This window comes from Suillus fuscotomentosus (assembly GCF_016647785.1).
Source record: "Suillus fuscotomentosus strain FC203 chromosome Unknown F5891scaffold_24, whole genome shotgun sequence".
Taxonomy (NCBI): domain Eukaryota; kingdom Fungi; phylum Basidiomycota; class Agaricomycetes; order Boletales; family Suillaceae; genus Suillus; species Suillus fuscotomentosus.
In genome coordinates, this window is record NW_024539536.1 from 598,648 (window position 1) to 624,562 (window position 25,915).

Below are 25,915 nucleotides of genomic sequence, written 5' to 3' on the forward strand. Positions count from 1 at the left end.
GAAGGCCGCAATTCCAGGTCGAACGTGACAGAGACGGCAAGACAGCCGATGAATGAGGACATGGTGCAGTGGGTGTGAGAGAGTGAGGACAACGAGCGAGCGAGTGGGAGCAGTGAAAAGCCGGTGGAGGATCATAACTGTCTAGGAAGATGTAGTTAAACATATGTCAGTTGGTGAGAGTCTTCAGAGTTGGATTAGTTAGTACGTACATTTCAAAAGGCTAAAGGCAGCCTCATTAACCGACGAGGACACCAACGACGTACATCGATATTTGGAGCATCGAGCAGCAGTGCGCAGGTTTGGCCGTGGAGGCAAGATAATAATGAACAGCCACGTCAGCGCTATTGTAAAGTCAACAGGCATTAGTAACGAAGATGGGCTCCTCGGGGTCTTGCATAGGCTTGAAGGAGCAATTGCTCGTACCTTGAACTGACGCAATCCCAGGGAGCCGAAAATTTTCGGACGAGTAACAGGGGACGGTAGACTCATGCTAATGCACTTTCTACCTTGGTCACTGGTGGCAATGCTAGCAACGGGCTCAGAGACAGCTCTACAAGCACTTCAATTCCGTGCCTTAATTGTTTGTGATATCGCATTGTGTCGACCGTTTCCAGCGAAACAGACATATTGGTAGGCACCCTGCAGATTCGCCTGCGAGCCAGTCTTTTCCGGCAGGGGTGGCGTCCGCTCTCTGGCCATGTGTCCAGGATGGATTGGGTGATTGGGTGGTGCTGGAGTAGGAGGTGGTATCGAATGGAGGAATGTACATCGTTGGTGAATTAGCTGGATGAAGACAGCAAGACTGACTCTGTAAGACTGTATTTATAGTTACATGGTCGCAAATACCGAGGCCAGTCCTCACGCATATGAGGTCGAAGCGCTGATAACACAAGATGCTGACTGCTTGGCTTATAATGCTATCTCATAAGGACGCAAGTTGGGGATCGAACGATACGTAGACTCGGTGCTCGCAGATGATGCATCGATGATGGATGAACGCATAGAACGGCCAGGTCCAATACTACTAGTTGGTGATCTTCAGCCTCAACGCTTAGTACAATCATACAAATTGAAGTGTCTATCGTGCCGAACAGTTGTCAACAACACGTGCAGCGCAGGCACAGCATATGCATCAACGTTAACCTGGAAGCAGGTCGGTAATGATGACGCTAATTCAAAGGTATGTTTTCATTAGTGACTCTAGAATTCAAGCGCTGGCCCCTTCTACAGATCGTGACCTCCATAACTTCGATGCCCGGTCTGGTGAAAGTAATCATTTTCTGTCTACCTCGAGTCCCGCTAATCACGTTCACAGCTGGTAAGTTTCATCATTTCATTTGAGTCCTGCTCAACAATGACACTGTCCATCTCTTGACAGGAAGTCAGTATGTTATCCGTCTACAGAATACTAGTGCAGTCTGGGACTGTACAACTCGGAGTAGGCAGCTCGCAGGTGCGTGGTTTTTCCAACACTATAGCTCGAACTCACGGATTTTCAACTGAAGGTACTACCATTAACAATGAGACGGCAAGAAACATCGACATTTGCGCTTTGTGAAAACTTTCATGTGGCATATGATAGTCAGGACTCAGGATTGTCGCCCCTCCCACTGTAAGACATTTTGCAATATAAGGGCCAGTGATGATTCCCTCCTCGACACTTTGAATGTCTTTGACCGTGGCTCGCTGGTAAGTGGGCGCAATAAGCAGCCCTCGTGCGAATATTAATGCCTAGCAAGCCCCTATTTTCAACCTTGCTCTCCTTTTGCCCTCCACCACCATGGCCCTCGATAACATTGCATCCCCCGTCTCCGACACACCTCCCTCGTATGATGCGATTAATACATCCGTATCAACAGATTCCACTAGGTGTAAACGATCAGTATTTTCATTCCTACAATCCAAGCAAAAACACTGTCAAGCTCTAGTTCTATCTCGCATCCATGAAATCGTCTCCTCTCCTGATCTCAACGTTTCCTCTGTTTTGTCGATTATCAAATCCTGTGCCGCTGCTCTCCCAACAGCAGAGTTCTCCAACCTACTTCAAAAACGCAATATCGAGAGCCACACGGCGCTGTATTGGGCGATTGTAAACCACTGGCGAGAAGTCCTCTTGGAGTTTGTTAAATTCATTCCCAAATTCTCACGTGCTTGCTCTGCCGACTTGCGTCTTGTGTGCGTGACAGCGAGCGACCACGATTCGTTTATGCTACTGAATTTGGGGGACAATTTCGATTGTAAGATACTGTCCTGAGAGTGTGTTATTCGACTCACTGCGTATCATCAGCCAAGGATAAGTCTTTGAGACGCATGCTGGGTTGTCCACGAGATGATATCCAAGTCTATGAATGGGACACTGCGGATCGCAGCAAAAACCATTTCTATGTTCATATCGTCTGCAGGATGTTCCAGAAACGTTTGCGTATTGCACGAAAAGTTGAAGTTGAATTTGTTGCCCAGGGTATGTGGACCGTGACTTTGGCTTGTTGTCCATGCTGATACGAACACCCTGTGTCCTGAAGGACGTATTTGGGTGTTGCACTTTGATATGACACGGAAAGAATACTGGTCTTTCGAGTATCATCTTTCCAATGATAGCTCGCCAGTGTATCATCAAGATGCCATATTTGAGATTGAGGCCCACAAACCGCTACCTGGCTCGGATACCCTGCAACCTCTATGCTTTTATTCGGGTGAATCGTGCACGTGCAAGCTTGTACCTGCCAAGTAAGTCTATTGATCCCACTCGTCTGAAGTCAGCGCATGCTGAAGTTATCATTCCTATATGGCTACTCTTTACTTCCTTGCTCCGGCTAATACAGACTATTTTACCCTCTCCTGTTTTCGGACATCATACACAGAGTTGGCTGGCGATTGAATGAATGGCTGATGCACGAGTAAGCGTTCTTCCTCAGTCTTTCCCTCTTGTGGTGCCATTCACTGACATCGTCGTGATGTCGCACTCGTGCTGATTCGGACTGTTTTTCTTTAGCAATAGTTCTTATGTGGACTGTCATGGCACCCTAACTGCAGGGCTTACGATGACAGTAAGATAATGCTACCTGAGGTACGGAAAACCGTACCCGCAGTGCTAATGTAGTAGGCAGAACTCAAGATGTACTGCCACAGGCTCTCTACAACGTCTAGGTCCCGAGGTCATCCTCTCAATTCACTTGACGCGTTTTGTGGCAAGTTCTTATATACGATGTCTTGTACAGTGTTGTGAATTACAACAAGAAGTGTCTGTACACTATGTCTACCGTCATCTTTTCCTCATCTTCTGTCGCAAACAGCGCTCGAATGTCTCGTCGATATCGCACTCTTGACAGTGGTATCATACAAATGTGCGTAGGTCAGGTACGGCTTGCTCCAACGTGCGCGTGAGCAGAGGATTGATAGTGGCAAGGGACTCCAAGAAATTGCGAAGCTCGGTGAAGACGTTGTGGCCCGTGGGCCGTCCCACTGGCTTCTTGTGCCACCGAGAAGTCAAGATGTGAACTGATGGACATATGTCTGCTCGCCAGCTGGAGTGTAGCATTTATGGGTGCCTGTCACACCAGGTCGAGGATACCAGTTGTGTAGTACGGCAAAACAGTACATGAACAGCTGAAATCCCGATGATATATGATGCATTGATGTGACGAGATGATTCGTAGAGAATGTGGAAATGTTTAAGCCAATACCACTGGGAATATCCTCACAGCTGGGGGATTTTCATGTGATCACAGCGAGATTTCATCGGAATCCGATACGGTGCATGGAGATACTAAGGAAGAAGCTCGATTGAGAAAACTGTACATCAACCAATATAGACTCGAACACCTTTTCCATTTGGAGCCTGGTAGTTTACATAAATGTACGTAATTTTAAATTGTTGTTATGGTAATGTTTAACGTAAGATTGATGCAGACTCTCTCCTCAAATGGCAAATTGCTCCGTTTTTTTTTGCAACAGTCTATTACCTACTTATGTTGTTGGCTTGCTTGTGCACTCCTGCTGGTCAGCTTTTACGCTGCTCCCAGGAACAGGAAATTACCTCTGGTGCCACCAGAGGTACTTTCCTGGGAGTTTTTTTTTAAAAAAAAAAATCATTGTTATTGTCCTTTGGGGTCATAGACCCTATGTTGGACATAGCCCTATTCGAGTGCAGGGGGCTTACTCCCAGCTAGCTATTGTAAGTGTATATGTACTGTATGTGATCTGGGGTCTTTGACACATACTCCATTGGCGTGTAGTTGGGCCAAGGCCGACTGCCAACTTCGTACAAGGGAACGGCTGTTGGGGTAAAGTATGGGTAGGTGAGAACTAGGTAAGGTGAGTAGGAGTGCCGTTTGGCATTTTTTGCTGGGTTTCTGGTGCAATGTCTTTTGCTTCTTCGTCTTGTTTTGTGCTCGGGCCTTCATTCATCTTTGTCCTCATTCTAGCCTGCTACTTCCGGTCCTCCAGTGCTGTTTGTCCTGCAAGCAGTGTTTCCTTGGTGTGCGGAGTGGTTTTGAATTAGTTTTTGCATTTTGTAGGTTGGGTTTGATTGGCTTGTGGGTCGTGGGTGTATTATTCTGTAGTATATAGGCTATATGTGAAAGAGTGAACTTTTTATATGAGCGGGATCTCACCGAATGTTGCTTTGAAACATCCTGTACTGTTGATGAAACACATAAGCGATTTAGTTGCTTCTTCTGATGCTAGGAGAAAAGAGATGGAGGAGGCTCGATGATGTACATCATTAGAGAGTATATGACATTCACGGATGTATTGGGGGCAATCAAGTAGGTAATGGTGGATGGTTTCGTTTGTACTGGGGCATATGGGACAGTGTGGGGTTGCGCTCTTTCCGAGATGGTGTAGATGGTAGTTGAGGGGTACATGGCGGGTGCGGAGTTGAGTGTATATGCTGGTCTGTTGACATGGACTGAGGGCTACGAGGCGGAGAAAGTTCTTGGATGGCATGGTGGGGTCGATCGTGTTGGTTCTGGCATATCTGGGTGAGTTTTTCCACATGTTGCTCCAGTGTTTCTGTAGGGTGTCCTCATGCCACTGTTTCAGGGTGGATATACTGTCCGGCAGCAGACCATCTTGAAGGAACTTTGGGAGTCTGTGTTTGGTGCTTGATTCGTTGGGGCCCTTTGCTGCCTCTTTTGCTGCTATGTCAGCGAGTTCATTACCTATCACTCCTTTATGTCATGGTATCCAACAGATTGTTAGATTGGAGTCGCTTCTGTGATGCTCTCTGTGTAGCACGAGCTCTCTTGTTAGTCTGCGGAAATGTTCTACTAAGTATCTGCCCGATTTCGCAATATGACTCTCACCGGATTGGATGGCTGCGCGATTATCTATGAAGATGGATGCTGGATAGGTGACATTGCATTCTGTCGCTAGGAGTTTGGCAGCTAGCGTGAGTCCAACCACTTCTGCTTCATATACAGTGTGTAGTTAGGAGGTCGTGTAGCGACGTGCGGTGCCTTCGTATGTTCCTGGTGTCGGACTATGTGCTTCAGGAGGGGTTGTAGAGGGTGGCGGTTTGGTAGTGTAGCTAGGCGGAGAGTGGAACAGTGACATATTCTCTGGAGGAGAAGGGGGATGGGGGGAGGTTCAAGTGTGCATCTAGGGTGTCAGTAGCTGTTGGTCTCATTGCTCCTGTGATGCTCAGTGTCGCGATACATTGTACCTTAGCTAGTTTTTGGGCCACTCCCATAGATCCTTTCCGAGGCGAGCCTGTATATGAGTTGAAGGTTGGATGGAACCATATATCTGCTCCGTAGGTGTACTTGGGGATGGCTACCATAATATATAACTTACACATGAGATTGGCTGATACTCCGTTGGTGGGCTTGGCAAGACAGCGAAGTTGGAGGACATATTTGACTCCTTTAGCGATTGTGTGACCTGTGTGATATTTCCACATGTAGTTCCTGATCAACGAGCAAGCTGAGGAAGCTGGTGATGCTCAGTGGGGTTGATTGTGGTGTTATGTATAACTAGTGGAGGGCGGTGACGAGTTTTGCTGCAGGTGAAATCTGTTAGGGCGAATTTGTTAACTTTGAATTTTGAGTTGTGATCTTGAGACCATTGGAGTGCTCCATCATGTCGTTCCATCATATCTTTCAGAGTGCGGTGGGTGGCTTCGAACATTGGGCCTATGGTGATGAAGGCCGTGTCATCGACGAAGGCTAGGGCTGTTCCCTGTTTGTGGGGGTTAGCTATGTCTACAAGGTCAGCATAATATATCAAGTAAGCTATCATAGATAAGGGGTCTCCTTGACTGATTCCATTCTGAACATCTATCCATTTTGAAGTTGAGTCATTGAAGTGTAGTTGTGTGCGTCATCCTGTAAGCATTCTGACTGTGAAATCGACTATTTCTGGGGGGAGTTGTCTTTTCTTCATGTTGTGAGCGAGCCAGGTCAGTTACTGCATTGGGGAAGGCAGCCTAGACTGGTGACCAGCCTGTCTATGAGGCAAACTGTCGATAGACGGACTGGTGAAACTGGGTTTGAATTTGGATCAAGAGCAGATTCTCAGGATAATGTGACCTCTAGCCAATAAAAAAACTAGGATTTTTTCAATAAGTATTGTAGAATACAAAATAAACGATAACATTTTCACTAATTGACGCAACACAACGCATCCTCATGCTGCAAAATCAATGGACCAGCAATCACTGATACAGGGAATCCACGTTGCATCACTCGATGCTCTGGATCATTTCGCGCATGATCTTATCAAGGAACACCTTCCCACTGACTATCTTCAGACACTCTGTGATTCTGACCGAACACATGCATTACGTGCATGCTTGATTGTGTATGTGTTGACGGCAACAGCTATTGTTCCATGACAATTCCAGCTCGAGGCTGTTCTCGCAACATTGAACGGTCAAGACACCATCATAACTGCAGGAACTGGCAGTGGAAAAACATTATGTATCATAATCCCTATGCTACTCCGCCCTGGCACAATTAGTATGACCATTTCACCACTCAAATGCCTCCAGGCCACCCAGGTAACTCGGATTGAGTGTAATGACTTTGTTTTTGCACATGCAGAATTATGCTATTATCACAGGTTCTCGAATCGACAAAATATGGCATACCTACAATTGCGATCAATGAAGACACTCCAACAGATTTGTCTCTCTGGGAGGTAAATTCCAAGCTCGGGCGTGCCACATCAGCGTCATTGTCAGTGCACCAAAGCTAATGTAAAATATCTTGCTAGTCTATTCACGCAGGAAAATTTGCTCATCTCATTGTTTCACCGGAGCAGCTATCAATGTGCAATGGTCACCTTCCATGCCTTACACGACTTCTCCGACAAAATTGTACCTTCACTCAATGCATTAAGTGTGTACATATCGATGAAGCACATAATATTTATACTGCAGGGCTTCCGCATCATGGTGAAGAAGCATTTCGACCTGCATATGGCAACCTTGGAGAGCTACGTGTGCTACTTTGCAAGGGAACAACATTTCAAGCACTGTCAGCAACACTCCCTTGTTACATTCTGTCAAAGACATCTGATTGAGGGTAGGACAAACATCCACATTGAATGTCAGTGCTGTAGCATCGAGGGCACGGTTCAGCATCGGTGAGAGATGCATGTGATCTTGATTCCCATTGTGAACTTCATAGAGGATAGCAAAAGTTCCCGACTGGACCTTTGCAGGGGCATCAGAGTGTCGTTCGACAAATATTGATGTGCTGATGTTGATGTTGTCGTAGCACATCATGTGCGGTGTCATGCATGGTATGTGATTCATACCATGTCAGATATATATAGAGAGTGATAAGGAAGATATGAGAGACTGTCTAGCCCTTTGTCACTAAGTTACCTCTCTATTTTTCCTTTATTTCATTGTCTTGTTTTTTATTTCTCACTTTACAGGCTTATTTTACCTTGTATTTGTATCAAGCATGACCTTCTGTTTATTTCTCATTGTTTATTTTTATTTGGCTTCTTTCAGCCACCAAGTTTTGTATCTCTATTTATTTCTGACTGTTTATTTTTATTTGGCTTCTTTCAGCCACCAGCTTTTATTTGTCATCACATCATGTGACTGGGAAATATTCTGGTTTGTAACATTATTTAAGCTGACTCAACATGTTTAGTCATGATTGGCCATGCTTTGTAACAACATTTAACATGACTCAACATGTTTAGTCATGATTTGTCATGGTTTGTAATTTCTTTGTAAGATTACACTGTATTTGTAATGTACTTAGTAATAAGCTGATTCATCACCTGGTTTGTAAGCCACATTCTTACCAATCCATCTGATTAATCATGCTTAGTAAGGGGGTTCCCAAAAGGTATAAAAGGACCCCATTTTCACCCATGAAATACAATCCTCCCACTTGACTCTTATCTCAAACCGTGTGAGACCACTAAGACTTAAAGTGCAGGCCAATATAAGTGCCTTGAGGTAATCTAAGATATCATTATCTATTCTAAAGTTATATACTACCTTACAGGGGTCGACTATATAACTTTCATTATCGTTATTCTACTCTAGGTTATATACTACCTTACAGGGGTTGACTATATAACCATTGAACAGCTCTCATTCTAAGCTTTACGTGTATTCATAAGACTCTCCCTTTCAACAGAAAGTGAGACACATCTAAGGACGACAAAGTTGAAACAGACTTTCATAGGTTGAAACACGACCTACTAGGCTGAAACAAACCTAACGAATTTATCCAGAACACAGAACATTCCACAACAACTTCATATAAGACTACACAAGAAGAGGACAACAAACTAAATCCTCCCAAGAACTCACCACATTACCTCCCACGAAGTAGAAAAGTTGGAGACCGTGGACTTAAGGACTGGCAAGAAGTCTTCACCGTGTATAATTGTGTCATTATACACAACTTTCATATAAGACCCTTAAGTAACAAGACAACGCGTCAAAATCAAGGCGAAGTTTCAAAACTTCTTCATCGTGGCCAATGTGATCTGCTTCACTTGGTCTCACTTATGCCATGAGTTTCTCAGCGAGATGGAAGAAGAACAGCTCAAACATTTGAAGGTGATCTGGGCACTCGCCGGCGCAGTGACGTTCTGCGGCCTAGACGAGCAGTTTGAGGATGAGTTGAAGGTTGAGTCTTTCGGGGGGATGGTCGTCAATCATAAATTCCTTTCTATTCTAGCCGCCATCAACAACCTCACTGGGGACGAGCGAGTAGAATTCAACGACTTTTTACGGTACGTGTTGGTAGTTGGACCCTCACAAGTGCGCTCGTAAATATGCATCTCTACTACTACTATGTTTTGATTCTTTCGATTGTACTACTACTAGTATGACTGATAATCTTATGTCGCATCGATAAACCTTAGATCTCGCATCTAAATGTACTCAGGGTTCAAACATAACCAAAACCAGGCATTTACGAACTAAATTTCGTGCTAACCAAAACGGTAACTCTCGCAAGCGTTTTAGACGACATTTTCACTAAGTCCAATTTTTAGATGCAGCTTCATCTATGTTTGGACTCATCTTGAGAGACACTTCAGAGCGATGCTTTTGAGATAGTCCAGGGACACTCTCGTACACCTTCCACACGATACTCTTTTTGGTGTTTATGACTCTCGGAGATGCGGTGCGCGAAAATCTTGCGATTATCAGGCCAAGATCAAAAGATAGATTGTACTAGACTTGTGATATGATCAGATTGAGATTGATAACTGCGCTACATGAATATCAAGCTGTCTACTAGTTGTCTGAGATCACTGATAGCGAATGGTACAGCTCTTTGTCTGCGAAATTGTTCAAGAAGTAGTCATCAAACACCTCCAGCGAGTTCCCAGAATTCACGTCCTTGCCCAATGGTCCTTGATAGACGGGTATAATTTCCACTGCATGCGTGATGTCTGTGAGAGCAATTATGGACCTACATCTGATCACCCTGTCCGACTGCGAAGAGAGTCAAGTATAAGACCGTCTGATCATCCACATGCCCGTAGATGGTTCAGGGCCAGGCACGATGAAGTCAAAGTGTTGAATATATATGAGCACCTGAGACAAACGCTCAGGAAGCTGCACACCGGAACCTCTGGGGACGGTTGGTTGGAATATGGCTCGTACTTGAGCAACATAAGACCCTGCAGAGCGATATCAAGTGTCAGGGAGTGTCATCACCAGTCAATTTAGCAATACGCACCATCATTACCACCATTGCCCGTCTGGTTAAATAACACGGCGTCGCAGTTCCCTCTAGGAAAATTAGCGGAAGGTGGCTCGGCATGAATTTGCTGACTCGGCATGATTCTGTAAGTGTGAAACGTGGAATATAACTGAATCCGAAATTTGGACCACATATTGAATGATAGGTGGTCAGAGAGTGTACAGCCATTGCAGGTTGCGTAGAGGTGTAAAGTGTGTGCAAAATCAGGGAGATTGTATGATGACTGCAGCTGAGACACACTGAGACGGCTGCAATCTGCTTTCACGGTGACATTAAAGGCGATACATGCATTGTCCGATAAAATACCCTTTAAGAAGTGATTACGAACAGGGTGCGGTGCTTGTAGACGTAGCTGGGCGGCTGGGTTTGCATTGGAGACCCAAGCAAGAGTGGGATCCGTCTCTGTGCTAGCGATCTCTTCATCCTCCATGATGATGGCATTGATGAGAGGGTCCTGGCCAGGCATAGATGAGGATGAGGATAGCAGCATATAAAGATCAAACAGCCGGATAGCCTCCTCACGATCGAGGATGTGAGCGATCTGTGAGACGAAGTCTTGCTGACGACTTGTGCATTCAAATGGGTGTTTGCAGTGCGTTATCAAAAGACGTTCTGAAACATCTGCTGTCCACTGCATGAGTGAACCAACATGGAAGATTGCACAAGTGAAACTTTGCATGAGTTCGAGTTTCGGAATGAAGAAGTCATCCTTAGCACCACCCTTTCCCTGTCATGCCTCTGCATCAAGGATAGCCTGCTTATTATTATGTAAGTCCTGAAGTGCCTGAGCCATGGAAGCGATGCTGGATTCAGTATGAAGGGGATTTTGAGCAAGGTAAATGAAGTCAATCATTGCCCGCACAGCACGGATGAAGCCAGGACTTGCCACACCCCACAGTGTCGGCACAATCATGCATTGAATGTCTCGGTGCTCCCGTCCTGTCATTTGGTTGACATGAGAGACACCCCCAGAGAAATGGCATATACCAGTGCGTTTGTGGTGACTCTTGAACCATACATCAAGTTCGTGACCCATGATCTGCTTGATCCATTTGAGAACATGGTCAAAAAAGAACTTGTGCAGCGCGTGAAGAATCTCTGGCGTCAGGAATCTTGCAGGATTAGAGTGCCTCCAGTTTCTCCAGTACGGCAAGTGCACCCCACTAAGATGAAGTTTTTTGGCCTCTCTAACGAATACAATGAGATTCCATGGGTCGACACAGTTACAAAGCTGCTGGATAAGCGTGTAGGTATCCGATCCATTCCGTGGAGGATGTGGTGTCTCATCGCCAAACTCTTTGTGGGTCGCTGTGGTGACAGGAGATGAGTTTTTCATAACACATGTGATCATCAATTGTTTGGGGAGATCAGCAACATGGTTGATAAGAGGGGTGAAACAGTAACACATTCTGGCTGAGGGATCAACCATATACTCGCCAACATGAGCCGCGACCTTCAAATTAGAACAGACAAGATCCATGCACTTATGCCACAGACGCGCATGGAGTAGAGTTTGAAAGTCAGAGTTGACAACAAAAGTGGGTGTTGGCATGAACGCAGTACATCGCCACACATGCGATGTAGCCTTCATGCGGACATTGGCCTGGATATTTCCAATCGTTAGAAATAATGGGTGCATCTCAAGGCCACCCGTATGCCTTGTGACTGGAGTTTTGTCAGAGGCAAGGACGATCGGAACGATAGTCGCTCCTTCCGGTAGTTGATCCTATGTGCAAGTGTCAATCGCTCAAGTAAATCTGAACCAAAGCACAACTACTTACCTGAATCTTCCACGCATCACCTGATGTCCAGAATTCTCCAAATTGGTGTTCTTGTCCTTGATAGATATAGTGAGGGTCATAGCACATGTGTTTCGCATAAACCGGGTTTGCGAAAAGCTGCTTCGTAACCTTCAACGCGTCCCTCCAAATGAGGTGAATTGCTTGTTCACTTTCGTAGCCCTTGAGCTTAAGTTTCGTGCATTGCCATTTTGGCCCGCGGCCAGGAAGCTGCTGCATATAGAAGAACAACTCGTCTTTCGACTTGAATTGCGGCCGTTCCCTTGTCTGGAACTGAAGTAGAACGTCAATCAAGTATTTACTTGATGATAATTAGACGTACCCAGTCTAACTTGAGAAATTTGTCGATCTGCGTCTGGGAAAGATTTTTGACAAGGAATTTTGCAAGCGACCATTCACCCAGCCCATCAAAAGGGTACCATATGTTAGTCTCTCTGGCTTGTTGAAGAGGGTGGCCTTGCATTTCCTGAAAGATATTTCATGGAGGCGGTTGATCTGGAAGCAGGTAATGGTAGCCAGAGGTGGGGTGATACTTTGCTGATAAGTCTGTCTGCTCTGGTGGTTGCTGTAGAGCCTGCGGTACTGGCAGTAGTGATCCGTTAGTGAGGTTCTCTGGCCAGCATGAGTCTGCACTATTAAGATGCTCTATGACCTCCTCAGATGATTGTTATGGTTTCTTGCAGTTAGGACACAGGGCAACAGCAATGTCAAAGGGTGAACTGGAGAAAGATATTGGTGAGTCGTGTATTACCACATGATACTACTCACTTTTCAGTAAACTCTCCAAAATCAGAGTTGGCTTCCTCACGCTGAAAACCAGAGTTGTATGGATCGTAGGGCTGAGGATACGCCATAGAGTGACTAGAGGTACTGCCAGCACAATGCTTTGCACAACACTCGAAAAGCACCAAGTCCTTGAAACTCCGACCGTCAATCGGGCTTGCTGTCCAACATACTGCCAGACTTACAGTATCAGCTATGTATCCTCCACAGTCTCTGGTCTTGAATTCATTGAATGGTGAAACCCCACCAGCCAGTCCATTGCATAGCGGAAAGTCTAGTCCAATTCTCCAGAAGGTTGATTATGCCAAAGCTTTCACTTGTGTCTACCATGATAGCCCCCAAAGCTCTTCTCCACCCAGCAGCCTTCATGCCTTGTCATCCCCAGGTACTCATTATATCGTCTCAAATACCAGAAAATACTCATTTTGAATCTAAGCGGCATCTGTCACTTCCTTTAGGTACCATGACTTTGGACATGGTGATGTCAGTCCACCTACTGCAAACAGGCAGGGTGGAATGTGTCATTCAAAACAGATTTCACTGTCCAGCTACCACCCTTATGTCCGGAAAACCCCCCCCCCCCCCACCCCACTCTGCAGGCTGAGCGCAAGATGACTAGGGTAATGGGCAGATTGACTGGCAATGTTGATTCAGACCTTGACGATGATGCAGTATGTTACTATATCTTACGTTCTGAATTCAAGTGAAATGTCATCATGTCTCTAGACTTGCAAAATATTCTCTCAGGGCTTGCAGCGGTTGTCGTCTGAAGGTATTCGCCGTGTTGCTTATTACAAGGAAGCAGAGCTCGAGCACCACCAGCATCTTTCAATGGCTTTGGCCTGGGAGGCAGAGAAACTCTCAAGGCTCAGACATTTTATCAATTTTGAACAACAGGAGCAGGAGGAACAAACCACTCAGGCATTTGAGGAGGCAGCGCTCTTTGCATGTATGGTGACTGATCATGACGCAGAGCATGCCTCTCAGGATCTGGAGTCCATCACTTCAATCCAACAGGAAGAGGCAACAAGGGTCAAGCAGTTGAATAATGAGCTCGATGAGCTCGATATATTCCTTCCTTCGGATGTTCCAGCTTCAGACCTCAACACTGCTGACACACACTCCATCGGAGGTCCTTGCGATTTTGCATTTGTCGGAGATTGCCACAAGGATGAGCTGGCATCAGGACTGAAGTGAATCAGAGTGGAGGTCTATTTTTATTAACCAATATGAAGGTGAGCTTTGTTCTTTTATATAGCAGTCACGCACCTATTTATTGGTAAAGTGTAGCATGCAAGATGTGATTGGATATTGCAAGGTGGTATTTAAGCAAACTTGTTTTCCTACGTTTGTCCATTTAGCGTGTTAACATCTTTATTTGTAGTTTGTATAACTACAATTACCATTGAATGTAGCACGTTGTGAACCTTTTTTTTTTTGCCTTACGAAGATGTTCTTACACACACTGATTATCGATTGATCGTTGTACCTGCACTTGACCGTGATGTCTGCAAGCCAAAACGCGCCCCCTAGAGCTCATCAAAGAGTTGTGCGGGTGAGTACCCTGGAATGTCTCTGTTACTAGTAGTGTACTGACTCATATAACAGGATGTTCCCATTGTTCGACAACCAGGACTTAACATTGCAGGTCAGTCATCGGCAAACCAGCTTGGCTGTGCATCGGAGATACCAGAGTCGATGAACACACCTGAACTACCCCCTCGCATCTATCTTCCCCCCACTTTCTCGAATGATAACTACACCTCTATTCTGCCCAATTTCCAGGGCAACATCCCTTTACCAAGGGCATCCTGTTTTATTGGATGGCCCCCCACACTGCGGGGCCTGATCGAGTTCAACGGTCATTTGCACCTGCAGGTGACGTTGCATCTCGATATTGTATGGAATACACGTACTTGCCTCTTCGTGGTGTGGAAAAATCTCATCAAGAATATACCGATGGTGTTGTTTTCGTAAGTCTTGTTTTATATAAGTCTGGATTGTAGTTAATCATATATTAGAGAGACGAGACTACGGGAGTACAAAAGTCTACCATACGACAATACAAGCTTCCACCTGTTAGACCCCCAAGGGAGTCGCTCGTGTCAGATCCAGAGCCGACACCACTTGCTACCACCACTCCCCCCTCTGCATCATCGACTGTCACAAGAGCTACACATGCTACTGCGGGACCTTTGGTCAACGAAAAGGACTCAAAAACCGTTGTGAAGGATGCTAAGAACTACGTAGTTGTAGAAACACTGAATAAGTGTGCTTTCCACGATTTGTCTAGTCGAACGACTGTCGTAGGACGTGCACTTACTGATGCGTGTTCGCTCATTATCACCGAAGGTGAGTTCTTCGTGCTACAACTAGGGTACTATCAGGTGCTAACGGGATAACTATTAGATAGCTTGAGAAAACTTTGGGTCGACGAAAATCTATCTGCACTATACAAGACTGTCATTATGCCGATGTCTACAATACTCAATCGCTTCAAGCAATCTGCGCAAGACCTCGTTGAAATTCTATACAGCCTCCAACTATCGATTTGGACCGACTTGACGGCCCAGATTAACCACACTAAATCAACTGTCACATTTCTGATTCGCGATGACAGTCTCAATTATATATTTGGCGATTCAGTTATGGTATGTAGTCCTATTTTGCGAGTGCCATTGTTTGGAGGATGACAAGCTCATTGATAGCTAGATGATGGTCGAAACTTTCGCTTCCCATTTGAACACGACACAATTATTCAAATTGCATTGTGTGCTGCTTTTCGTGATGGCTACAATAGATTCATTAATTCGGACAGTAGTCTCGACAATATCATGGCATTGTCTGTGACGGCTGCATGCTGCAGCCTGCATGAGTTCTCGACCGGCGTGTTCAAACAAATTGACTTCAGTTACGCTACTTTTAACAGAATGTATGAGAGACTGATGAATTTCATTCGTGATAACATTAGGACCTCTCCAATGTTGCTATCTAGGTGGAAATCACTTCAGTCACCCCTGTTAAAGTACCTCTTAGGTACATATATTCTGGCTTACAATCTCACCTAAGAGGCATGATCTTAGGTGGTATTCCCAGGCAATGCAGGTTATATCCCGGGCCAATTCAACACTTTCCCCACGAAGCCTGGGCCTGCTGGGCCAATGTATTTGATCTGTCCCATGACCCATCTGGGTCATCCTAGATACTTTATTATATGAATACACAGGGGGTGTCAGGGGTCATTTCTCATGAAAAATTACCCACACATTTAGACACTTAGAGTATAATGTTTGTCTTCATAAGGTCCTTGACCTACGAATGGAGGAAGTGAAAAGAAATATGTGGTGAGGGGGGGGGGCAGCTTGTCTTTGAAGATGTGGAAGAATGTAAGTTGGGTAAGGTTCTTGACCTACAAAATCCAAAGCAGCTGGAGGAGGCGGGAAGAAATTTGTGGTAGGACGGGGGGTTGTCTTGAAAGATGAGGGAAGAATGTAAGTTGGGTAAGGTTCTTGACCTACAAAATTCAAAGCAGCTGGAGGAGGCGGGAAGAAATTTGTGGTAGACGGGGGTTGTCTTTGAAGATGAGGGAAGAATGTAAGTTGGGTAAGGTTCTTGACCTACGAAATTCAAAGCAGCTGGAGGAGGCGGGAATAAATTTGTGGTAGACGGGGGGGTTGCCTTTGAAGATGAGGGAAGAATGTAAGTCAGGTAAGGTGCTATTTGTGGTAGACGGGGGGTTGTCTTTGAAGATGAGGGAAGAATGTAAGTCGGGTGAGGTCCTTGACCTAGAAATCCTTCTTGACTGTGCCCTCACTCCAGATACTGACATATTTTACACTCCATGTTACAATCACTTTGCTCCTTACTTAACGATTCGCTATTATGCATCACCTTTCCTTCGCTCTTGAATTCCCTTTTTGATCTGACTTCCATATTCGACCTGTGTACTATTATCCCACCTTAGCCTTGGTCTGTGCGTATATAGTGTCCTATTTAAGCACGTGTACTTTACCTAGAAACGTCACTTCAATCTTACTAGGTTTTACCCAGAACTTCCTTCGCTTAAGACCACCAATCTTAAGTCATCAGAACTGATCTCTTAGTTAAAGCACTCCTTTAACTAAGTCTACGAACCTCTTCTTATTTGAAGGGCTTTACGAATCTCAGCAACACGAACGCTCTGTCGAGCCTTTGCTGTTAGAACTATCCTAGTTTGTAACAAAAGATTGAAGTCCACGAAAGACACCTATACCCATACGTGTCACAGAAACCTGAAACCAGAATGAAAAGATCCTGACTGAGCAAGACAGCTAGTGCAGGCGAATAAAAGGCGACAATCTGACTTCACTCACCCCTACCTTCCAAGCCTTGAACCTAGGTACCCCTGTACCACTGTTGAACATGTTGGCCTCATCTAAAACAACAGAATTCAAGATCAACCATCCTCCCACATTTGATGGCGACAGAGACAAATCCAAGTCATTCATGCTCTCATGCAATGCTTATATTGACATCAACTCGGAAATCTACAAGACCGACACTCAGAAAGTAATCTTCATCTCCTCATTCATGAATGAAGGGAATGCTAGGTCATGGAAAGAGGAATTTCTCGCCGACGCCCAATTCATTGACTCAACTGGGCAGAAGAAGGGCTATGGAACCCTGAAAGAATTTAACGAAAGCTTTGAAAAAGCCTTTGGACCGATTGACCCAGCCGGGACTGCGCTGGCACGACTCCTGGAGCTGAGACAAGGCCCAGAAGGCCTGCAAACATACATTGCAGACTTCCAGAGATTGCTTGCCCAAGCAAAAATCAAAGAAGAGCATATGAAAATCTATCACTTCGAAAACGGTCTCAATGGAGGACTCGTGACCAAGATGTTCAATGCAGGAGGGGTACCCAAGAACCTAGACGACTACATCACTGCAGTAGTTGATCTGGACAACTGCTACGCAAGACTGCAAGCTCGCAGAAACAGGTTCTCACCACAACAAATCCAGAAAAAGAACAGTCACGGAGACCAAAGATTCGTCCCTACTAGAGACAGGGATGCTATGGTTATTGATCGGCTTACCGATGAAACTAAACAAGAATACATGAGGACAGGGAAGTGTTTCAACTGTCACCAGACCGGACATCGGGCACGGGAATGCCTGCAGAAGAAGAAGACTCCCTACCCAGCAGTGAGGAAGGTAGAGGAAGAAGAAGCTAGAAGGATTGACGAGGATTTTTAAACAGGAGACCTATATCAACGATAGCGCCTCCAGAAGAACCTGTACACCTAATACGAGCAGTTGGTGAAAAAAAAGAACTTCGTGTCCCCATAACTCTCATATCTCAAACGCGTCAGAAAAATGTTGAAACAACCGCAGTAATTGACCCTGGAGCCTCCGGAACCTATATCTCCGAGGACTTCGTAAAGAAGCATAATATCGGAACCAAGAAACTCGAAAACCCCTTTTACATCAAAACAGCCGATGGAAGCTACTTCAGTAGCGGACCGGTAGAACAATATTGCACACTGATTGTCCAAATCGACCAAAGGATGATGATAGGAAAATTCAACATTACCAAATTAGGAAAAAAGGATCAAATCCTTTTAGGGATCCCCTGGCTTCGAGCCATGAACCCCGCTGTAGACTGGACCAAACAGACAATATCCCTCCCTGCAACCAAAAAATCTACCGAGATAGAAAGATACGTCAAGCAAACCTCCCGACCGCAGAAAACTTTCTTCACAAAGAAATTTGACACAAAAGAAGATGTTTGGAGTATGTCACCATCGTCTTTAACCGAACTTACTGACGGTGGGGAATACCTCTGACAAATCGAAGAGACTTCCAAGTTTAGTAACAAGGCACAGGAGTTCGCCTCAGAAGAAAAAGAAAAGAAGAAGAAAACCTTTGAAGAACTGGTACCGGAATACCTCCACGACTTCTCAGACGTATTTGCAAAAGACGGCTTAAAGGAACTACCCCCCGAAAGACCTGGTATCGACCATCAAATCGAAACTAAAACCGGATTTATCCCCAAGACATCTAAAATCTATCCCCTGTCCTTCAATGAACGACTCGCAGTAAAAAGATTTATTGAAGAAAACCTTACCAAAGGGTTCATCACGAAATCTAAATCCCCTCAAGCAAGCGGATTCTTTTTCATAGGAAAGAAAAGCGGAGAACTCAGACCGTGCCAAGACTACCGCTTCCTAAACGACCAAACTGTCAAAAACGCGTACCCCCTGCCACTTCCATCGGAGCCCCTTCAGTGACAAATTCCGTATTATACGGGCCACCCGACCTCCATAATATCCCGTATGAGACGGGCCAGCTGATCATGGGCCCATGTTGTGTATATTCTCGATGATGACGGATGGGCCGGGACACATATTATTTCCGATGGAGATGGGTGGGCCCATGTATGCCAATGATATATATATCCTCAATGTTGACGGATGGGCCGGGGGAATATGATCATTCATGGAGATGGGTGGGCCCATCTGGGTAATATGTAGAGTAGGATATTATAGACAGCTGGGCTGAAGAGAGATGTAAGGCAAATATTGTTATATAGACGGGCGGGCCGACGTGGGTGTATTACATATATGGGTGGGCCGAGGTAGGGGAATATTACATAGATGGGTGGGCTGACGTAGGGTGTATTACATATACAGGTGGGCCGACGTGGAATGTATTACATATACAGGTGGGCCGACGAAAGGGATATCAAATAGACCGGTGGGCCGAGGGTGCTATAAAATATTTATTACATAGACAGGTGGGCCGAGGTGGGGTATAATTATATAGACGGGTGGGCCGATGTAGGATGTATTATATAGACGGGTGGGCCAACATAGGATGTATTACATAGACGGGTCGGCCGATGTGGGGGATAATACATAGACGGGCGGGCTGACGGGGGTGTATTACATATATGGGTGAGCCTAGATATGTTCCATCAAGACATACAGCTGATGTAGCCACCAGCGAATCAAACACATAGGATACATGTACACTATCAGTGCATATACCTACCATCAACCACCAAATCTAAACCCCTAAGCACAAAAACATGAATCTATCATGTGTGGCATTGACCAATAATCCAGGACTGAAGTGGAAAAACCCCACACCTGAACCCTGGTGTGCAACAAATCCTATTTCTAAGCATGGACACCAGAAGCACAACACTCACAAAAATATATATGTCAAATTTTCAGTGCCAAACCCCAAACCGAGATGTACCAACCCCCAAACCCCAAACCCTGAGAGTGCCGGGTCTCGGGTATCAGGTGTCCGGAACTCGGAACTTGGGAGAATTTGGGGAGATCAATACAATTTAATTTACAATTGAGTTGATTGACAACACATTGACTTACCCATGTTTGCAATATATTTTTGTTTAGACATACCGAGTTCTGAGTTCCGGACACCCGATACCCGAGACCCGGCACTCTCGGGGTTTGGGGTTTGGGGGTTGGTACATCTCGGTTTGGGGTTTGGGGGTTAGTAAAATGTTTACAGATATACATAGGTTGATTTAAACATGTCTGGAAGATGTCGTTTGTCTAAAATGTCAAATCCTGAGTTCCGGGTGTCGGGACTCGGGGTTCGGCACTGATAATTTGACATTCGGGTGTTCGGGTTTCGGGTGATATCTACTTCAATCTGCAGTTTCGAGTTCTGGATATCGGGAGTGATCATTGAATGATTCAATTGTGGCATAGGTAACATGCATGGAAAAACATTTATGTACATCTATCACTGAGCAATTATGTAGCCATGTCAACCTCCTCACCAGGAAGATCAACCTTTCCCTCAACATCCATCTCCTCATCAGAAGAATCATATTCTGGCAGGAGGTTACCTGGTTCATTAGGGACCACAATATCGCCGGGGGATTCTGGCAGGAGGTTGCCTGGTTCATCAGGGAGATCAATTTCGCCGGAGGATTGTGGACCCTCAGGCTGAACTTGGGTGGGCTCAACCATGGGACCTACCACAGCAGATTCATGCTCAGGCATCAAAGGTGTAGGTTGCATGACTGAAAAGTCCAAATCAATGAGGTTGGAAAGTGCGGAGGGGAGGGGTGACATGGACGGGGGGGGACCTCCTTGACCAAGCAACATTATTCCATCGGCCGGTGTGTCCGGAAGTGAGAATGAAGGGTGCCGGTCGACCACTGTGCGCCGGAGGCTCTCATGGAGGCGTTGCAGGGTATCAATCTTAGCGTCCTGCTCCTGCACCCGAGCCTCAAGAATAGCGATGCGAGCTGCACCATCCTGAATCGCGATTGCCATGGAATGGAGATCCGGCATGGGAACATTGAGTGCTGCACGAGGCACTGCGATGCTGGAAGACCTGACTGCTAAGTAAAAAATTTGGTCAGCTGGTCATCAAAAGTATGGGTGACTTACCAGCTGGCACAGGTGCAGGGACAGGTGCAGGGACAGGTGCAGGAACAGGTGCAGGTGCAGGTGCAGGTGCAGGTGTCTTCTTGGTAGTGATGGTCTTGCTGCGACCACGTGACTGCACCTGGGGTGTGGTTGCAGCAGGGATGGCCGGAGTTCGGGAAGGGCCATGAGATTGACTACGAGTTCGGGCCCTTGACTGGGAGGGAGATGGAGCATTGGATGGAGCAGGGGCAGGTGTCTTGGAACGCGTCCGGCCAGTGGTAGACTTCCCTCGGGTCCGTTTGGGCGGGGATCCCAGAGATGCAGGGTTGAATTTGATCTTCTTGGTGGAGCAGCGGATGCAAGACAAGCAGGGGAGGCTGGACCTCTTGTCCAATCGAGTCGCACAGGGCCAATTTTCCTTGACACAATAATGGCAGGGGTTGTTCTGTAGTATCCATTAGTAGATGGACTAAGGGGAATTTATTTGAGTACTCACTGGGCTGGGAATGGTGATATCAAATGTGGTAGTGGCCGGCAGGTCACCATCCGAAGCACTGGAAGTATCATCGGAGGACTCCTCCTCAACTTCCGGATGCCTGCCGGAGGTTGCCTGACAGATTGTTAATACACATGAGTTTCTGGAAAACTTCTAGGACTTACCCGAGCCTCCGGACGACTGATGGGAGATTTCTAATGTAATGGGAATGAGTGGGAATTATACATGGGAGGTCCGGACATGTCCAAATGACTCACCATAACCTCCGGACGACTGCCGGCAGTCAGCTGTGGACACATGAGCATATATTTAAAGTCCAAACGAAAAATGCAAACTTACCGAAGCAGGCCCAAATGATTGCTTCTTGGGGGAACCGGGTGACCGAGGCGACTGGGGCTTCCTTACCACAATGGTGCACTGGGGAAGGACGACCTCCGGTGTAGAGACTCATGCCTCTCATGGCATGATATGGCAGTTTCCACTAAGGGAGTATACAGCACCAACTCGCAGCACCACTCTGTGTACTGTCCACAGCAATTCCTATATGAGGCGCAGCTTTCCCGCGCAACGCGCACCATGCGCGCACCATTCCCGCGCTTGCGCGCCCTATAGCACCAGCCATTCAGATGCATCCATCCACTGTCCACCAAGCTCCCTAGTACGTATATTTCCATTTCCTTTATTAGCATAGTTCCACCTTTATTTTTATCATAGTTTCTCACTCATATATATTTTTACATACCTACTCGGTAGCGCTTCGGCTCCGCATGACCGCGCTTAGGCGCGCTATATAAGCGCCAGCAGTACATACTACACTTTACCTTACTTTACCTCCCATTTACTTATTATCACTTACTTACTACTTAGCAGAATATAGTAGAAGTCTATTTGTCTATACTTCGCATCTCCCTTCTCTTTTCTTGCATTATATTATCACTTGAGTCTAGTCTTTATCATTTTCCGCATACGTGCGCGTGTTCCCGCGCCTTGCGCGCACCTGCGCTTTCTCGCGCTTCGCTGAAGCGCGTACCTCTAGATCTTGGCTGCACTCGCTTCCCCTTTAGGGTCGAACGCACTTGCCATCTCAAGTATCGCAGACTAGGCAACGCGCGACCTTACAACTTTTATAGATACAGTCTGGAGCTATCTTTGCTCCTCACAGTATTGTTGTTTCTACACCGGCACTCCACGCGAAATCGGCTGCAACAAATTGAGAGCATGTCAGAAATCAGCCAGAACACATACCTGAACAATTGGGTCCTCATCATCTTCCGACTCCACAAACGGCTTCGACTTGGGGAGTTGAGTTGACTTGACATGCTTGCGAGCCTTCAGCGCCGACTTTGGAGGTTGGGAGGAGTGTCCCAAAATCATTGGAGACTTCCTCTTGTTGCTCCCCCCAACTTCCGGCGACAGGTCGACAGAGGTGGCCTTACCTTTTCCTTTGTCCTGGACCTCGGGGGTCGTCTTGCCGGAAGGTCCGGCAACGACAGGAGGTGAGGGAATGACGGGGGTGGGGGAAGGGACAAGTGCAGGTGAAGGGACAGGTGGAGACGGAAGGTTGACAGTGAGTGGGCCAGTGGAAACATTAGAGACAACAGGGAGATCACAGGAATTGTCACCCAACGCCTCCCAGGCACGGACTTGCTTGCACCAGGCATGTCTAGCCACCTGGGGGTCATCGTGGCCAATGCTGTGCCAGTTGGGCAATGCCCAGGGAGTCATGGAACGCACCCTCATCAGCTCCTTAGAGCAGGACGCCACAATTCCAGGGATGTACTCCCCTTTCTCATGGGCCCGGATGATGTCAGCCTACCCGGACATTACAAACATTAATGTTACACTAATTTAATAAGTTCAACATACCAAAAGAGTGGTGACCTGCTTTGTTAGAACAAGGTGGACGTCCACAGAGCCGGCCGGGATGTGCCGGGCGCCGGCAATGATGTCCACAAGTTGAGCAGTGGATGCCTTGAGGTTGGCCAATGAAGATTGAACTTGAGTAGACATTTGGATGGAGTTGACAGATGTGAAAATGTTGAAAGCAGGGTGAAATCTGTTATCAATAGAATGAAGTTTCAAACAAACAATACAATTGAAGGACGATGTTGAAAATTCGTTGATTGTTTGTGTTTGTTTGGTCATCGTTCAACTTTCGGCAATCGCCGGCCATGTGTTGAACTTTGACATTATCAGTTATCAATCAGTTCATCAGTGCATCAGCTCATCAGATATCATGAGCTCTCAACCTGGGGTCAGATTTCATGACCCTCCAGTCACTGAATTTACTTCAATGGATGTGGATGAGTCCTCCCAGTCCCGGATGTCCCTTGGTATGTTTTGTTTTTTCTGATTTCAGTCAATTGAACTGACATGGTTCAGATCCATTGGATGATATATACCTTGGGCCGGATGATGAGTTAGACTCTGATTCTGGATCATCCGGTGGTTTGGATGTGTTGAATGTAATTCCCGGTATGTTTTCCAATTCAAATGTACATATTTTACATGTGCAAATTCATCACATATCTCCAGATCCATCATCTCCGGCTCTGGCAGATGGACTGGCCCTGTACGATGACCCAGACTTGTATCTTGGTCCGGAGGATACCTTGATTTCGTCTGATGATGCTCCGGTTATACCTGATTTTCCTATGGCTGGTGAGATTAGTCTTTCAATCCCATGGTCACCTTTCATGGCATTTCCCCAGTGAATGAATCAACTCCGGAGCCCGATCCGGCCACTCTGGGTGTACCAGGTGCACCCATACCTTGTAGGTATATTCATATCATTTCATGTGCTTTACTCATGCTATCTCTTAAGCTATGTCAGAAACTCCCGAACGTCAATCGCCTGAGCTGGAACTCAACAATGAAGCCCTGCGTGCCATGGTTCAGGAGTTCATGCCAATCGGATCTTATGATCAAGCTGAAAGTAAGTATACAACAGTTGATTATTTATCTCTGCTAATATCCTGCAAGTTCAATCAATTGTAGATCGCCTGGGAGATTATGAACAGCATCATGGAAATCTTCCTGCCCCTACAGTAGCCCAAATTCTTGAGGCTGACAGACCATTCAGGATGGCATGGGCTGAAACATGCGACAAACTGCGGAAAGCAGATGCCCACCTCCGGAGGATGCAAAGGGTAAGGGAGTCAACCTCCAAAATGCTGAAGGTATTGGATACCCTCATTGAGGCCTTTGAGGACTCATAGTAGACACATTGCAGTACTACTCAGTAGGTAGTCCTTGGTACTTGTATACTCTACCTACCCAGTACTCGCTGCCAGGTTTTCTGTGCTCGGTGTCTTCTTAGATAGATGATCTATAGATAAACACCTATAAAAACAAATATCTCCACGGTCAGCGATTCAGACAAATACCAATGGCTGATAACGTGGTCGTTCGTGGGTGGCTGTTTACACTTCCCAAGCTATGTCAGACCACAGTACTTCTGTAAGGTCAGCAACAATGCAGTCAATCCAACAAAAATGAAACTGAAATGAAATCACTCCAACGGTATGGCAGTGATTGAAAGATGAAAGAAAACTAGTCAACCCAACGGTATGGTGATGACAAAAAGAAACAAAGAAAAAAAGACACCTCTTCAAACCTTCCTTCAACAACAATGCCTTGTAACAATCGTATCTCGAAAGAGTTGTGTGGAATTACAGCAATCAACCCCCTCAGCACAAACAGGTAGAATCAAAGGTCAAGACTAATCAATGCTCAGTAGAACTCTTAGCTCACTGTTGAACCTGCTGCCAAGGAACTCACGATGAGTATTAAACAGAATCAGGAACGGACGTCCTTGGTTTCAGTACCAAGTCCCCTATTCAACAACTAAAGTCTAGCAGACAAGGAAGATCCTGGCTCAGTATCACTACTCAGATGAGTGAGGTCAAGCGTTACTGTCAATCCCTAAAGTCTCCCCACTAAACTATTCGGAGTCTAGATGGATGAAAGAGACAACACAAAAGCTTCTGAAAATATGAATGAAAGCTTAGCACCGAAACTTGAAAGAGAAGAAAGAGAGAGGATCACAGAGAGAGAGAAGAGAGAGAAAGAGCGAAAGAACGAAAAAAAAAGAGAAAAACAAAAGAGTGACAGAAAAGAAAGACAAAGAAAGAAAGAAAGAAAGAAAGAAAGAAAGAAAGAAAGAAAGAAAGAACGAAAGAAAAGAAAAGAAAGAGAAAAAGAGACAGAAGAAAACTAGAAAATCAAAGAAGAAAAAATCAAAAAAAAAAAAAA

General features: G+C 45.8%; 5 protein-coding genes across 5 annotated transcripts; 4 read left to right on the plus strand and 1 right to left on the minus strand.

Annotated features, from left to right (window-relative positions):
* Positions 1-1,780: 1,780 nt before the first annotated feature.
* F5891DRAFT_1188144 (uncharacterized protein) lies at positions 1,781-2,731 on the plus strand (the record flags this gene model as incomplete). Its single annotated transcript, XM_041366957.1, has 3 exons — positions 1,781-2,237; positions 2,288-2,461; positions 2,523-2,731. The coding sequence occupies 3 exons, from the start codon at positions 1,781-1,783 to the stop codon at positions 2,729-2,731; spliced, it is 840 nt and encodes a 279-aa protein (XP_041226604.1).
* A 4,104-nt stretch (positions 2,732-6,835) lies between these two features.
* Positions 6,836-7,416, plus strand: F5891DRAFT_922229 (P-loop containing nucleoside triphosphate hydrolase protein; the record flags this gene model as incomplete). Its single annotated transcript, XM_041373806.1, has 3 exons — positions 6,836-7,000; positions 7,063-7,140; positions 7,216-7,416. Coding segments are annotated over 3 exons (444 nt in total), but the record flags the coding sequence as incomplete, so codon positions are not given.
* Positions 7,417-9,004: 1,588 nt separating this feature from the next.
* On the plus strand, positions 9,005-9,355 carry F5891DRAFT_1188145 (uncharacterized protein; the record flags this gene model as incomplete). The annotated part of the gene is made up of 2 exons (XM_041366958.1): positions 9,005-9,210; positions 9,343-9,355. The coding sequence occupies 2 exons, from the start codon at positions 9,005-9,007 to the stop codon at positions 9,353-9,355; spliced, it is 219 nt and encodes a 72-aa protein (XP_041226606.1).
* Positions 9,356-9,718: 363 nt separating this feature from the next.
* On the minus strand, positions 9,719-13,141 carry F5891DRAFT_979914 (uncharacterized protein; the record flags this gene model as incomplete). Its single annotated transcript, XM_041376946.1, has 12 exons — positions 9,719-9,876; positions 9,901-9,919; positions 10,051-10,107; positions 10,167-10,273; positions 10,431-10,917; positions 11,053-11,916; positions 11,972-12,262; positions 12,312-12,455; positions 12,523-12,571; positions 12,758-12,828; positions 12,958-13,046; positions 13,090-13,141. 12 exons carry the CDS (start codon positions 13,139-13,141, stop codon positions 9,719-9,721), a joined length of 2,388 nt encoding a protein of 795 aa, XP_041226607.1.
* A 1,135-nt stretch (positions 13,142-14,276) lies between these two features.
* F5891DRAFT_979916 (uncharacterized protein) lies at positions 14,277-16,044 on the plus strand (the record flags this gene model as incomplete). The annotated part of the gene is made up of 11 exons (XM_041376947.1): positions 14,277-14,327; positions 14,381-14,420; positions 14,558-14,745; positions 14,794-15,041; positions 15,066-15,124; positions 15,182-15,423; positions 15,481-15,542; positions 15,573-15,704; positions 15,768-15,808; positions 15,869-15,935; positions 15,999-16,044. 11 exons carry the CDS (start codon positions 14,277-14,279, stop codon positions 16,042-16,044), a joined length of 1,176 nt encoding a protein of 391 aa, XP_041226608.1.
* Positions 16,045-25,915: the final 9,871 nt, after the last annotated feature.